The sequence below is a fragment of the Penicillium arizonense genome, assembly GCF_001773325.1.
Source record: "Penicillium arizonense strain CBS 141311 chromosome Unknown PENARI_contig023, whole genome shotgun sequence".
NCBI lineage: Eukaryota > Fungi > Ascomycota > Eurotiomycetes > Eurotiales > Aspergillaceae > Penicillium > Penicillium arizonense.
In genome coordinates, this window is record NW_019173300.1 from 11,524 (window position 1) to 28,197 (window position 16,674).

General features: G+C 32.9%; 1 protein-coding gene across 1 annotated transcript, besides 2 other annotated features; it reads left to right on the forward strand.

Moving 5' to 3' along the window:
- Positions 1 to 3,593: 3,593 nt before the first annotated feature.
- Positions 3,594 to 4,637, forward strand: PENARI_c023G02801 (uncharacterized protein; the record flags this gene model as incomplete). The annotated part of the gene is made up of 2 exons (XM_022635508.1): positions 3,594 to 4,087; positions 4,136 to 4,637. The coding sequence occupies 2 exons, from the start codon at positions 3,594 to 3,596 to the stop codon at positions 4,635 to 4,637; spliced, it is 996 nt and encodes a 331-aa protein (XP_022484653.1).
- Positions 4,638 to 10,886: 6,249 nt separating this feature from the next.
- Positions 10,887 to 10,891: a sequence feature (Short protein (PENARI_c023G02987, OGE49183.1) was converted to a misc_feature.).
- A 69-nt stretch (positions 10,892 to 10,960) lies between these two features.
- Positions 10,961 to 11,009: a sequence feature (Short protein (PENARI_c023G02987, OGE49183.1) was converted to a misc_feature.).
- Between the last annotated feature and the right edge of the window lie 5,665 nt (positions 11,010 to 16,674).

Consider the following 16,674-nt stretch of genomic DNA (forward strand, 5'->3'; position numbering starts at 1 on the left):
ATAAGTTAGTATAATATAATAAAGACTTAGTTTAAATATACTACTAAGATATTAGGTTATTTTATTAGTAGCTATATTATATCTCGCTTTTATCTAATATTTTATTAAGCTTTAAGCTTAGCCGAGATACTCTCTAGGAGCTATTAATAGACTAATTAAAAGTTATAAGTTACTCTTAATATAGAATTAGAGCTTATTAGGACTTATAATAGATATTACGCTATTTCTAATCCTAGACCTTTATAAGGAATAATTTAAACTTATAGGTATAAGTATTATACTAATTATATAGATATATCCTTAAATATTATTAGTTTAAGAGTAGTACTTATCTAGCTTTACCTAACTAGCTTTAAGTGCGTAAAGTATCTACTTCTATAGAACGCGTTTTTGTCGTAGCTACTTTATCTACTACTTAAGATAAAGAGTTTATTATAAATCCTAAATATATAATAGGCTACAATATTATAAGTCTTTAATAGCTAAGTTATATAGTTAAAGAATAGCTTAATAATATAAAGAAGATAGTTAACTTAGCGCTACTCTTTATTATAAAGTAATATCTCTTTACGATTATACTCTATATAGAAGGGTATAAAAAAATAGTATATAGATACTTTACCCGATAAAGTATTAGGAATATCGAATTCTATCGAGTTCTTATATCTTAGATAGGCACTAGCTTAATATTTATTATTTAGAGATTATAAAATATCTCCTAACGCTAAGGACTTACGTTTATATAGATCGCGAGATAGCGAACCTTATTTAAGATATAAGATATCTTACGCTTTTAGTGCTACGCGTTTTACTTAGGCTAGTCTTAATTACTTTTCTATCTATTTTATCTCTATTAAGTTATTTAGTAGCACTACCTTAATATAGTTAAGAAGCTAGTTAAGACTAAGCTAGATAATATAAGTAAGGTATAGAATTCGGATAATAATAATACTATCTAATAGAACCTACTAGAGAGAATTAACTAATATCTTATTATTAGATATATTATCTATTATTAATCTAAATACTTAGGCTTTAAAGGGTTATTACTCTATAAGAGTTTTAAGAAGAATATTACTTAGGCTTATACCTATATAAGCACTATAAAGAGGTTTAAACCTAAGTAGTACCTTATAGTAGACCTAATTAATATTAATAAAATAGCCTATAATTACTATAAACGCCTATAAGAATAGAGATATCTAGTAATTAAGCGTAATCGATATCTTTAAGCTAATAGATAGTGTCTAATTGATATGTTCTTACCGGTCTTTAACTAGACTCTCTAGTCGGCGATTGATTATATTAGTAAAGGGGATTATCGGGAGTAATAGGGCGGAGCGGGCCTAAGAAATAATACGCTAGAACGCTAGATATTTAATAAGATAAAGTAGGAGCCGATTTAGTGTAAGGAATTATAGAATATCTTCTTCCTAGGCTTCTTATAAGAAAGGTACGTTGGCTATAGCTTCTCCCTAAAATTAATAGCTAGAATAAATTAGTAAGGACCTACTAAAATATAGAAGGATATAGGAATATACCCCTTTCTTTAGAAATCTTATAATCTCTACTCTCTTCCCTTACTCACTCCTTAGATATCTAGCTATCTTAAGATATTTCTATATTATTAATATACTATAATACTATACTTTGCCTATAGCCTTTAGATTAATAGTATAAGGATACTTAAGAATAGTTCTATAATATTAATATATAACCTTTAGTGCACTATCTACACTCTAAGTAACCTAGTGGTAGTTGTTCTAAATCTCCGAATAGCGGGACGAATCCTACTTAATCTTACTCTTTCTCTTAAAATTAGTTTATAGCTACTAGTCCACCTAGTCGTTATATAATATTCTATTATAGAGAATAAACGCCTTCCTTTAGTTAGGTCTAACGCGTATAAAGAAGGAGGGGACTAAGGGAGGGATATTTAGTTAGAGAAAGTTAGTGTTAAAGGCGTTAAGTATATATTAACTGCTAGATAGAGTAGCTAGATAGTTTAATAGTATAAGAAAGCCGAGATTATCTATCTTCTATTATAAAGGGAAGATATAAAGTTAGACTACTAGCTTTACGATATAATAAATTAGCTTAGTAGTAAATATTATAGATAAGGGAGAATAGGAGAATAGAGATACCTACTAAGTAATAATATCTATAAGTAGTAGAGAGTAAATCTACTAATAAATACGATATATTAACTTAAAAAGAAATATAATATATAGAAACTACTTATTAGTTAAATAACTCTGCCTTTATATAGGTCTAATCTAATAATCTAGTAATAACCTAGCAATAACCTAGAAAACCTAGAAAAAAACCTAATTCCTACCCTAACTTCTACCTTAGATAAAAATTCTTATCCTACCCTACTAGAAAGAGAGACTCTAGGATTAAAATAACCTTACTAGCTACCTACCCTTCTTTAATTAGTTTTTTAAGTAGAGTAACCTATTTAGTTAAATTAAACAAATATATTTTATATATAATATTAACTACTTTTAGTAAAATAACAAATTTTTTAAATAACCTTACTAAGTCTAGGAATATACACTAAGTGTTATATAAAGTAAATATATATTTCTATAACTTTACATAAAGGTTTTCCTAAAACCACTAAAACGCACTATATCACCTTAAATATATTATCTTAATAGGTAATTAATTATAAGCTATTTCTTAAAATTTCGAAAGGTTTATGCTAGGAAAGCAAAGTGTTTTAGGGTATAAACTAGAATAGATATAAAAAAAAAGTAAATTATTTTAATAACTGAGCAGCTTTATAATCAGAATTATGCAAAAACTAGGTCGAGTTAGGTCTATATTAGGTTTTACTAGGGCCCTAGTATTAGGTCCGGGTTAGGTCCGGGTTAGGGGACTTCGACCCGGACCTAGGCTAGGTTAGGTTTTAGGTCGGAGGCCTTCGACCCAAATTGGGTTATGCGGAAGTCTACTAAAGAATAGTATTTTAATTAATACTACCAGTGACCTAAGTATCTCTACCGCTATTGTAAGCAATAGTCTTTTTGACGGATATGGGGCGAAGCCAACCGTTATCTACCCTCTGTTGTGGGCTTTCTGTGCGATCTGGCCGAAAGATAGGCTTTTGGTCAGTTGAAACGAGTTCCAAGGCCTGGATAAGGCTTGAAGAAACGTACCGGAGGAAACATTGATTACTCCGTGATTGATCCCAACTTCAAAGCTCGAGTTGTGGCTACTACCAAAGTAGTAGCCAAACGAGATTTTATTCATAATTCACGGGCGGTGCGTCCTATGATGGTGTCAAGGAACGCACCAGGCCTCAGAAAGTGGGGTGAAATCCTCAGCCTCACTTGGGCATGATCAGGTGATCGAGGTGATCTTCTGCCCCTGAAATGATGCACTCTTCTAAATTGGGGGATGTCCCTTAGTACCGTCGTATGGAATCTCAGCTTTGGGGGCCGTTGGCAATCCCGCCGAGTTCAGGTCTTGTGGATCAATCCCCTCAGTTTCGAGAAGTACTAAGGCCACGTACCGGGGACATCCACCCACATCCAGGATTGAATATATAAGTCAACGCTCCCCCTACGCTTCCAGACTCCAACGCCATGGCACCCCATTTCTTCAACAGACTTTTCAAGCGCAAAAAGAAAGGGCCGAAAGAGCCTAGGTTTACATTGCAAGAATGGTCTCCAAACGCAATAGGAATCTGGGATTCCACCTGTGAGATCAACGGCGATAGATTCAATCGATGGAAGCTGCCGATCCAAGCAAAGCAACGCCATCGCAGCCCTGTATCTCGACAGAAAAGCCCCCAGCAGCAAAGTCCGCTCTTTCGTCTCCCGGCTGAGATTAGGAGGCTGATATACCTCGAGCTTATGGGCGGTCGGCGACTGCATATTCGGTATTTTTGGAGAAAGCCATCGCTGAAACCGCGCAGCGAGCCTCGCTGGCACTGGTGGCATATTGTTTGTGACCATTCTGATGGATTTATCGATGATCCGGTTGAGGATATCTGTTCAATCCTGGGCGGCGAGGGGTACATGCACACCCCGAGGCCCAAAATTGGCAGCGTGGAGTGGCTGAGATGTTGTCAAATCGGGTAAGTCGGTATCCCTTCACTGTCGGGGCATTGACTTTTATCGTATAGATATGAAGAAGCATTGGAAGTTCTTTATGAGACGAATGTCTTTGTGATGGATGAGGCTATTGACACCCCTTTTTTAATATCAAGGATTTTGGCACCGTGTTGTGCATGTCTTATGACATTTATGGACATCTCGTTTGTTGTTGGCTTCTGGGGGCCGGGGCAAGCTGAGGAGGACTGGATGGCAACTTATTACGCGTTCTTCGGGTTATTTGAGAAGAGTTTCCGCAGCGTGCTCCGGCTACGTGTGCTTCTTCGAATGCCGCCCTGTGAGGCTCAAGAGCTTTTCTATTCCGATGAAAAGGGGAAGACGTTCCTCAAACCATGGGAAAGACTTTTAGAAGGTCGGGAGTGGACTCGACTGCAGCTTTGCGTTCCGTTCAATTGGCACGACTGGTTTCAAGAAATCAAAGGATCGATGCCTGAGCTAGCCAGACTCGAGCTTGTATCTACTTCATGGTCCGACCACTCAGGATCCCCCGCGGATTTGGCATGGTCAATATAAATTTGTATGACCTAGTTTATGTCGAAATTGTGCTCCCCAATTCTTAGATACTTATATAATTAGTATTAAAATAAGGGCTAGATTAATATTACCCTTGGTTAACTATTTAGACCTTGGAGCTCACACTAAGCCTAATTCGGCTAGCTATTGTAACAGGACTTCTGTATTAATCGATAAAAATGTATTAGTTCTTAATAATGCTAGATACCCTAAGTATCTATGGTTATATAAACCTTAGGTATTCCTATTCACTATATAACCACTCAATAAAATTAAGCCGCTACCGTTTCTTACTAATAACTATGTGGACTTAGTAGCTTATTAGCCCTAGGATACTTCTATCTAGTATATAACCCTTTTATTAAATAAAGTATCGACTACTAACTAATTTCTAAAAAAAAAGGTAATAATTAGGAAATAGAGGCTGATTTTAAAACCTAGCGGATCTAAAGCAATCTAGCTATTCTACGTTAAATTTTAGGAAAAGTCTTAAGAAAGTGAGGATTTCCCGTATATTTTGGCACAATTCCTATATAGGGAGATATCTAATACGTCCTAAGGCTTTTTAGAAAGCTCCGACGCTTCCTAAGCCGTTTAGATAAGGTATTTATAGCCTAGGCCGTACCCTAGGCTATTGATGAACCTATTCCTAGTGGCTAAGATACCGCGTTATATGGTAAATAGAAATATCCTAACGCTAATAAGCTACTAAGTCCACTTAGTTATTAGTAAGAAACGGTAGCGACTTAATTTTATTGGGTGGTTATATAATGAATAGGAATACCTAAGATTTATATAACTATAGATACTTAGGGTATCTTGAAATGGAGGACTTTGCCATTCGACCAAAAGGCAACGCTGCTTGATTGTGTCAGGCTTATATCTCAGCAGGGTATCTAGCACTATTAAGAACTAATATATTTGTATCGATTAATATATTAGAAGTATAGTTACTATAGCTAGCTTAATTATACTTGGTGTAAGCTCCGACGGTCTAAACGGTTAACTTAAGGGACCTTTTAATCTAACTCTAAAATAATTAGGCGTACTACTTTAAGAATAGTATAGATAGTCTAAATATAAATACTTTTTATTATCTTTAAATTTAAGTTTTTCCTGTATAGTTATATTATAATTATTATATATTACTACTTTATTTTTTATTATAAATAAGTAGTTACGATATAATTTATATATTTAGCGAAGATTTAATAAATTTTATTAGTACAAATAGATTAACTCTTAATAAAGTTATAAAATATAATCTACGGTTCTAGTAAGATATAGGCTACTACCATAAAAACGAAGTAAGACAGACCCATAATTTAAATTTATTATTCGATATAGTCTTAAAATATAATTCTTATATATAATATTAAGGGGATATAGTATAGACAACATCGAGATAAATATTATATATAGTTATAGAGATATATATATTCGTATATCGGCCTTATAGCTAGAGGAAGCCTATATTTATTTAGACCTTTATTCTAGTATATATATAGTGGTTTATTTGTTATATACTTATAATATAATATATCGAACTAATTAAAACATATCAAACTTCTATTTCTTTCTATTTTCCTACTACTATAGGCTAGAATAGTTTCTCCTATAATAATAATAGGATTCTAATTATACTATCTCTATCTACTAACATTAAATAATATTCTATGGGTTTATTCTCTACTTAACTATTACGAGACCCCTATATTAAGTAGCTATTTAAACGAATGTCTAATATTAATTACAAAATAGATTAATAATTAGATAGTCTAGTATATATTATATATATAACATCTCTTAATACTGGTAGTTATAAAGAGATAATAAAAGCTATAATATTATATCCGTTAATTATTCTAGAATACGTATAAACTACCTCGGATCTATAACCCGCGATTTAATAAAATGTTATTTTAATTAGCCTATTATAAAATCTTTAAATGTATTAATAGTGACTTGTTATAATAATAGTCTATATAATATCAATTATTATAGTATACCTAAAGCTATAACCTTAAAATTAACTTATTCCTGCTTTCTATAATATTAATAAGCTAAATATAATTATGAGTAATAGTCTATAGCATTCTTACAATTCTGTTAACATTTTAAATACTACGATTCTAATATAGAAAAGACTCGGAGACTAGCCTATAATTAATAATTATATTATATTATATAAGCTATATTTAATATCCATTAGGATTATATTAATGTGCTTAAAGAGAAAAATAGATTATGCTGTTTTAGACCTTAACAAACCTAAAAATTTTGCTAAAAAAACAATTACTATTATCTACCTATTATAGACAAAATTATGAGTTTTCTAGGACCCCCCTCCCCCCTTCTCTCGAGTGTGGGGGTCCCACAGCCAAAAAGCAAATTTTCAATTTATTTAACTTCTAGCTCCTTTTCTCGACGTCTAAGGTCTAGGGTCTACGAAATAAAGGCTATCAATAGCCTTATTATTCAATAATGTATTATCATCCTCATTTCTAAGTGTTTCCTCCAATTCCTTAGCCGCTAATCAGCCGCTATTTTCACTGCGTCTTTCCGCTAAGCACGAAGCTTCGACTTATATTCTTTCTCGCACCTACACTATACTAGCCTATTTCCTAAAATTGATGAAAAAGGGCTTTTCGTAGCTCCCTTTACCTAGCGCTTGCCTATTAGCTTTTTCCTATGTGTTTTGTGGCTAAGAGGGCGCGTAAGGCGTATCTCTACAAGTTCCGTACGATATAGAGACGATTTTCCGGCATTAATTACGCGCCGTATATACTTCTGAATTTTTCGTAAATTAGGAGTTAAGGTTATTAAGTAGTGGGAAAACCGTATTCACTAAATTTTAAGGTACGTATAAGAATTAGGCGGAGGATTAGTCGCTAAATTTAGGAATTCGCGGGTGGGTGACGGCTCGTCATATATACGTAAGATCTCTTCGTCTAAATACTACCCCAACTTACTTAAAAATTATTTAGGATTTAATAGTTAGATACTAGTAGATTTGAACAACCTTTGAATAGTTTTGGATTTTAGGGCGTAGCGTCGGACGGCCTTAATATCGCGGAAAAAGTCGTGCTTTTTAATTGCTTTTACCCTACGCTAGCTATAACTTCACCATTCGCCATTTTAAAATGATGCTTTAGGATTCAAAAACCCTTAATATTGTGTGGCTAACATAGATAAGTCGTGTAAGGTATAAGAAACTAAGTAATAATCAAGGTTTCCTTATAAAAATAGAGAAATTCGAACATAAGATGCATGATTATCTATTAACAAAAGCCTCGGTCGCCCGCGTTTTACGCGGTTTTTCCTAGCGCTATAAAGCGACCAGAGCTATCGGTAGGTATTTCACTATCCGTCTAGCTATTAGACGTTAAATAGATGATTTTGCAGGCCGAAGAAGAGCTTATGACAATACCTGTCTTTTATATAGACGCCGCCTTTAACTAGAAACCATAGAAACATAACCTAGCTATTAGCGGCGATACATTTAATGCTAGTAATAGTTTCATCTCGATATCTAGTAGCAATGCTAGCAGTTTAACGCGTGGCAATAACGTATTAGTTAATTCCCTAGCCAATTTAGAAGCCGGTTTCATCCCAATTATAGATCTTGTAAGGTTCGAAATCATGCTCACGACAGCGATAAGCAAGTCTATCATACTAATGGCTAATAACCCTAGGATCCTCAGCTTAAATTCGTAAACATTCATTCGGTTTTTAGGTAATAAGCTTGATATATAATGCATTTTCCTGATTCGAATCCAATACATTATTAGTGGTATGGCGATCGGAGAGAGATACCCGTCTGTTTTTGTGTTTCAAAAGTATCTAATGCCTTAGCTAGCAGATCCTCTTTATCTAAGCTTTTTTCGGCAATTTTTTGCTATGTAGAAATAGGAAATTTGCATTATGGCTGTGGGACACGGCTATAGCTATATTATTTAGACTGTTAGATCGACATGCTAGCAATATTTATGTCCTATATTAAGGGAGATATTATATAAATAGTATAAATTAGCTTTAAATTATACATTTTATGTAATATCCTCATCTTTTTCTACGAGTAAACAAATTGTAAATATATAATAATCTATTAGATATTTAATTATCTAATGCCTAATAATATAAATATTATATATATTCTACATCAAGAACTAAAGGATAAACTAATAAAAAATGAAAGAGTTTATATTAGACCTTGAATATAATAAGAGTTTATAGGTTTAGAATTTACTTTATGAAAAGTATTTTAATCCTATATTATAGCTATAAGTTAAATTTGATATCTATATTAGTATTATAATATATTAACCTAGGTATTTAAAAATGCTTAGGGGTATTTTATCTCATTTTTTGGTCTTATAAGTGTAGTAGGCGAGGGGCTTAATATAATATAATTATAAATTAATTATTGTTATTTGTCATATCCAGACTATAGTTATGTGGCGTATATATAACTAAGTATTAGATAGAGAGCTCGCGTACAGAATTTCTCTTTCTATCTATAGAATACGGTACAGTAATACTATAGTTTCCTTTCCTATTACTAAGACCCAATGATTTGTTAATAACTTCTGTAAGTGCTTTAAAATATGTAAATATGTAGACAGTGTACTTATAAGTTTATAATAGATTACACCTTTAGAACTAATAAGGAATGAAATAGATTTTAGAGAAGCTAGAATATCTAATATTACTAAATTTTATAATCAAATATAATAAATTATAAAGAAACCTCTAATAAATATACATAATTAATGTTTAGAATATATAAATAAAAAATAGGGATTTTAAAACTTTATTAATACTATAAAATATGATATATATCTTATACGTTATAGGACCTTCAAATAATACAATTATTAGAATAGGTATAGATAGGGTAACAAACATAATATTATTATAGCTATGTTAAATCATAGCTTATATAACGGAAGTGCAGGACCCTATTAGTAGATCTTTAGGTTAGAATAGGTAAGAAGTAGAATCCTAATAAATAGTATATAGGATTTTATAGGATATATTATATTATATCGTTAGGGGAGCCTATTAGAAACGGTATTAGCCGATAACATTTAGAAATAGATAGTTAGACAATATTACATAAGTATTACCTTATTTGTTTAACGTATTTCACATGCGAGCTGGACACCCAAGCGAGCTGGACACCCCACCCAACCTATCAATTTTAAATGGATTTATCTCAACCAAAACGCTATTAAATTCAATAAGCTAAAAACGAGTTCTATTAGGATATATAGTCAATTTATGACCCTAAATTCTATATATACTGCACTTCGGTAAGGCCCTCGTACGTGGCTGTAAAGGTGCCGGAGCCGATCCTGCCTCACGGGGCATTTGTGCTATAATTGCTTACTCCGGCTACGCTAATAATAAAGAGGCCTCTAAAACTGAGAGGCCTTCTTTGGAAGCTATTTGCCTTTTAGACCGAGTCCTTTTTCGCTTCTTCGTCTTATTTATAGCGCGTAATTCGCTTAATTCTTTCTCGAGCAAAGCTGCCGATTGTATCGTAATTTAGTAGGCCTTTAAAACCTAATTTATCGCGGAGTTAAGCGGGCTCGGTAGGCTTTATAAGCGCTACTTTAGCAAAGCTTTAATTAAGGAAGCTTACTTTTGTAATTGTACGTAGTTCGAAGGCGTTTTTAGATCCTACTCACTCCCCCGGCTTAAGGGGGGTATCGGGGTTTAAATACGAATATCAAGCTTTAAGATCACTTAATCGGGGCTATAAGGTATTAAACCGGCGGCGGCGAAGCTATTATTAATAGTCTCCGATTTAAATACCTCAATTCGCGCGGACGGGTAGGCTTCGAGGAAGTCTAGCTTATCAATATAGTTAATTCTAGCACGCGTTTTCGATTCGATAAGCTAAGCGTAAGCACGTTTTAACACCGCAAAATAGCCGATATCAAGAGGCTATAAAAGGTGAGACGAATACGGAGGCATACAAATTAGAATAATATCGTTCTTTTCGCAAATTTTGTCGAATTTCGGGGTTAAATAACTTCCGTGGCCGTCGAGTATCAAAAGTCTATACTTCCCCTTCGTACGCGAAGAAGTAGACGGAATAAAGAGCTTTTCGAGCTACCGAACGCTAATTTCATCGGACGTCTACCCGTTTAGACTAACCTTAAGTCTCTAATTATTCGGAAGGCCGTCGAACTAAGATTCAATAAAGACTTTGCCCTTAAAAATCACGCATAGAGGAAGCGCCTACCCTAAGGCATTTATACACTCAATTATAGTCACCTACGCGCGATTTCCGGGCTGTAAAAGCGATCGCCGACCGTAGTATTCCCTCCTCATAATAACCTTCGCGGTCGCGATCAAGCCCATTACGAATCTAGTCTCGTTAAAGTTATAGATATCATCGGGATCGATACCGTAAGAAAGGATCGTTTTTTAGACGAGAGAAAACCATTTGTGGATAATTTTAGGGTCTTCGCACTTTGCACGCTCGTAATTGTATCCTTTTAAGAATCGGGAGGAAAGGTTTGGATGCCTTTTTACGAAGTTTGTAACCCAATTCTCACCGACCGAAATAACCAGGGTAGATCCACGCGCCGCGAGCAATAAATCTGCCATTTCTCGTACAGAAGAGGGCCGAGGGGGTGCTCCGCGAGAATCCATAGAGAGATTCCATTTTTGAAGAGATTCCTCCTCAATTTCTGTCAATTTCTAGCAATTTGGGCGAGTTTCGGAGCGATTTGTGAGGCTATTAAGCCGGTTCCGTAAAGAGGAGAAGGGTACTTCAAAATGACGTGATGCTTCGCGTATAGAGCTAATCTCTTGCTTCTTAATAGCCTGGATAGCTAATAAGATCCTACCCTCCTGCTCTACTAAATTTCGAGAGGATCGAGTACGAATTGGTGGCATGGTGGGTGGTTAAAGAAGGAAGGTCTAATTAATGACGCGTTTTTCGCGTCGCTGATCCACTAGGTTGTGTGATCCACTCGCATGTGAAATACGTTAACCTAGGTAATTATATAATCCCTAATATTCCTATATATAGTTAATTAAACCGCGGAGATTCGACGCTTCTCATTTTTTTAGTTAATAAATTTGCTATTATTACTTACTTCTTTCCTACCTATAAATAACTAGTCTAACGACAGTATCGAATCTCATTATTTAGGTAATAAACAAGAGAAATTATTACTACTCTTAATAAGATATACACCTATTATCTTATTCTATTATATAAACTCTTCTATTCTTATATAGGCCCGAAACCTTACTATCTATATTAATATAAGGCTATGGCGGCGGTAGTCATTCTATAACCTTTAGACTAAAGGGCTAGGGCTGATTATAATATAGGATATCCGGACATCTAAACTCGCTAGGATTCCATATTTTTAATACTTCGACGTACTAAACGGTAATGATTAACTATTAAGAAGTTTTATTCTTAGTACAATTAGGACTAATTCTCGTTAAGAAGAGTTCGTGGTACGTTAAATATCTTGAGATTACTTAACCTTTCTTTAAATTTGTATGTCATCTTTTAAAGACTAATAATATTAGTACTTATCTAATCTTTCATATCTATAATAAGCTCTTTGCCTATCTCGAAAAGTTGAGGAGTATACTAAAACGGAAGAAGTTATAAATATCTTATACTTCCCTAGATATAGTAGAGAATAAGTTTTTCGTGATATTATAGTTTAGTAGTATAGTTAATACTAATAATCTCTACGTAATTAGTACTATTCACTCGCTACTATAGAACCTATAGTTCTTTTTAAGGAAAGGACTAGGATAATCTAGATAATAACTAGTATACGATCTATTAAGTCTTAAGTACTATTATTGTTATAACCCGACGTTATTTAGATATATAATTAATATCTAAAGCCTAGTTATTCGTAATCACTTTTTTAGAGCTTAAGATAGAATATAGGGTATAAGACTTTTAGGCAATAGTATCTAGTTAATATAATAAGCTTAAGGAATATATTAATAGTGGTAAATATATATAATTTCTATTAAAATTGTATAGAGAATATAATGAATGATGCTAGGAAGCTAGTACGTATATAGGTTAAGGCTAACGAGGTGGTTTAGGTCTGATCTCTATAAAGGAGAGATCCTATTTAATGTGAAGCATTTCCCCTAAACTATCCTATATATAGTAGGTTGAATGCTAATTATGACCTTTATACTTAGCGAAGCGGACATTTAATGCCTAGAGATGCCTAAGTAAGCTATAAATCTTAACAATTTCTCTATTATTTATCCTATATTAAATTATATTCTAGGTATCATACGAACTCCTACCTATATATTCTATAAGGATTACTAGTATTAATTTCCCGCCCTTATAGAATATTATACGTAATATACTTTTAATAGCTACTATATAGGTAGATATTGTGAGACCACGTAGTCTCTAGGTTTAGGTAGGTAAGCGAGGTAGATAGCCTAGTTATACGTGCAATACAATATAGTGGATTGTATAAAGAGACTAAACGCTAGTCCTAGGAAGGACCAGCGGGAAATGCTTATATACACGAACTAGCGTGTTCTTAGGCGGTGAGGTCCTAGATCATCCTTTCTCCGTGTCATAGACCTCCGCAGTTAGGTAGTGGTCCTACCGAATATAGAGCGTGCTTTTAACTCCGCCTATAATATCTATCCCTACTAATAAGGCTCACTAAAACTATTAATGACAAGATCTTATAATATTATATATATATTAAGATTAAATAGGGTTAATAATCGTTAATTAAAAAAAATATCTCTTACACTAAGAGATATAGGCTAGCTAGGAGGAGAAGTATTTAAATACTATCTTAAGCCTATTAGTTATAATAATAAGTGAGGTATAGAGGGGGGTAAGGATAATATTAATTTAGCTCTTAATCCTATTTAACCTCTCATTAATAAGGCCTAATTAATATAGTGATAGCGCGCTCTATTATAGCTCGAAGCTAGAGTGTATAAAGGGGAGGGAAGGTAACCCTAACTTACCTAGTATATAGAGTCGCTATTTAGGGAGGGTTCGGAGGCGCTCGAGCCCTCTTAAATATATATATATATATAACTGCTTAGTTTAATTTAATGGTATATAAAATATATATTAAAATTTTTTATTTTCATTAGTTATTTAATATTATTTAACACTATTATGGCAATAAATATTATCTAGAATCCTAAGTTATAAATTAAATACTTAGAAATATAGATATAATTTAGATATTATATTTTTTATATTTATTGTGTTTCGGCGGCCACCCTTAGAGGGCGGCTTACCGGGGTTATAAAGTTTACCCCTACTAGTTATAGGTTATCTTATAATATTTCCTTAATAGACAATACTTATCACCGCTTCCCTTCTACGGCTTAAGAGGTAGAGGAAAAAGAAGGCGTATACTAAGCCTTAAAAAAAAACTACGCGGGTGAGGTTAAAGAAGCGATACTAGTAGCTACCAAGCTACTCTAGATAGTGTCTAGCTTAAATACCTTATTTCGAGTAGTAGGATAATATAAGACTACGTAAGTAGTCTCTAGGTATTAGGATAGGTAAGCGAGGTTTCTAGAAGCCTAGTATAATATATCTCGTCTATATAGGTATCTTATACGCCGATAGCCTTATTACTATAATTTAAATTATATTATATATTTCTGTATATTATTTATTCTATATAAATATGTACTTTAGATATTATAATAAAATAAGTAATAAATATAGGAAGGGGTTAGGATTCACGGGGTCTCACTAGTATCGTGAGGCTAGCTTAACGTACTAACTAGGTTAGTTATATAATTAGCTAATATATATACTTAATGTAGAGTGTAAGTATAGTTAATAATAGTTAGTAATAGTGGCCTTTTTGATCCCGCTTTTAGACTATTAAGCTTATAAAATAGTCCTAGTAGGAAGGGCGGTTAGTATAATTAGTCGGGTTATTTTAATTTATATATAATTATATATTAATTCGATCTATTATTCTAAAGAAACTACGCCTAAGTTTGTCCTATTTATTTAGTTTTATCTTTAGCTTTTGATCACTTATATATTTCTAATATTATTATTATTATAATATCCTTCTAGTAAGTATATAATTTTATTTATATAAGTTATTAATACTAGCTAATCTATTAGTTACGATCTTTTTAGCTATCTTACTATACTATAACCCTTACTCCGCGTATACCTACACTACAGTAAATGCGATAAATTACAACATAGTATCACAATAACGGTAGGTAATAGGGACTTATCCTTGAAAACTAATACTTTTTAGGTGGTATTTGGTCTCTAACGGGAGTTTAAAGAATTTCTATAACTTAGTAATTGAGATATAATTAGATATTTAAATTTCTAGCTCCTAGCAACATATTTTTCGATACCGTAATAATGCAGGTTTCAGATTTCGTCAAAGTTAATATATAGTGTTGAAAAGCCTTATTAATAGCTATCGGTAAGTAATTAAATAATAAAAAAACGTGGTTGTTGAGATATTAGTGTAGAATATATCGTATTTACTATAGTGTTCTAGGGTGGCTAGCTCGGTAGGGAAATACGTTAATTATAAAAATATGCTAGACTTCCGAATTTATATAAGCTAATAATACTAGGTAGTCGCCCTAAACACCTTCGGGATTAGGGCTGCTATTTTGAACTATAGAGTTTACCTATCCTCTAATTTTAAGCATATTTCTTCGATCCTCGAAGTAAAAGAGATAGAATACTTTTAAGTATTATGTAAATGTAGTAGTAAAAGAAGTAATAGCGACCGAGAAATAGGTAAAAAGATTAAATTCTAGTTAGATAAATAAGCCTAAAGCTAACACCTAAAATGGATTTATTAGCTAAATAATATAATTAGGCGTTAATATAAAGAGAAATATATAGCCTAGCTTATCTTTTAGAATAATTATCTTTTATAAATATAATTTTCTATATAGATTGCCCACGAAATTGTAAAAAGGAGAGATAGGACATTTAGCTAGGCGCTAACTCTAGGTATTAGTTTATAGTTTAAATCCGGAGCCTTAAAATAAACGTATTTAGCGTAACTCTTTTAAATATTAAAAGGCCTAAGTAGAGGAGATACCTTAATGTTAGTTTAAATTAGCTAGTAAACACTAAATACGTTATTTATACTTAGCCTTTAATATCTAGGCTTTTATATAATTTAGATTTTTGATAATTAATAAACTTTAATTTTATACTCTTTTATACTTACTTAAAATAAAGATCTAAAATAATTACTTTTTATACTAAGCTACTTCTATTAATTAGCTAGGATAAAATAATATTATAATATTTAAAGGTAGATATAAAATAAGATAAGACTTCTTCTAATCCTTCTTAATAGTAGATAAATAAGGTCTTAATAATAGGAAAGGAAATAATAATATTAATATTACTAGCGTACAATAGATAGGAGATAGGAAGAGAGAGAGACTTAGTACGTAAGCTCTCCAGCTATCTAATACTTAGTTCTATATAACGTAATTCATATACGAGCGGCCTAGCTAACCTAACCTATCAATTTTTAATGTAATTATCTTAACCAAAACGCCATTAAATTCAATAAGCTAAAAACGAGTTCTATTAGGATATGTAGTCAATTTATAACCCTAAATTCTATATATACTGCACTTTGGTAAGGCCCTCGTACGTGGCTGTAAAGGTGCCGGAGCCGATTCTGCCTCACGGGGTATTAGTGCTATAATTGCTTACACTAGCTGCATTACTAATGTAGAGGCCTCTAAAACTAAGAGGCCTTCTTTAGAAGCTATTTGCCTTTTAGACCGAGTCCTTTTTCGCTTTTTCGTCTTATTTATAGCGCGTAATTCGCTTACTTCCTTCTCTAGCAAAGCTGCCGATTGTATTGTAATTTAGTAGGCCTTTAAAACCTAATTTATCGCGGAGATAAGTAGGCTCGGTAGGGTTTATAAGCGCTATTTTAGCAAAGCTTTAATTAAGGAAGCTTACTTTTGTAATTATACGAATTCAAAGGCGTTTTTAGATCCTACTCGCTCCCCC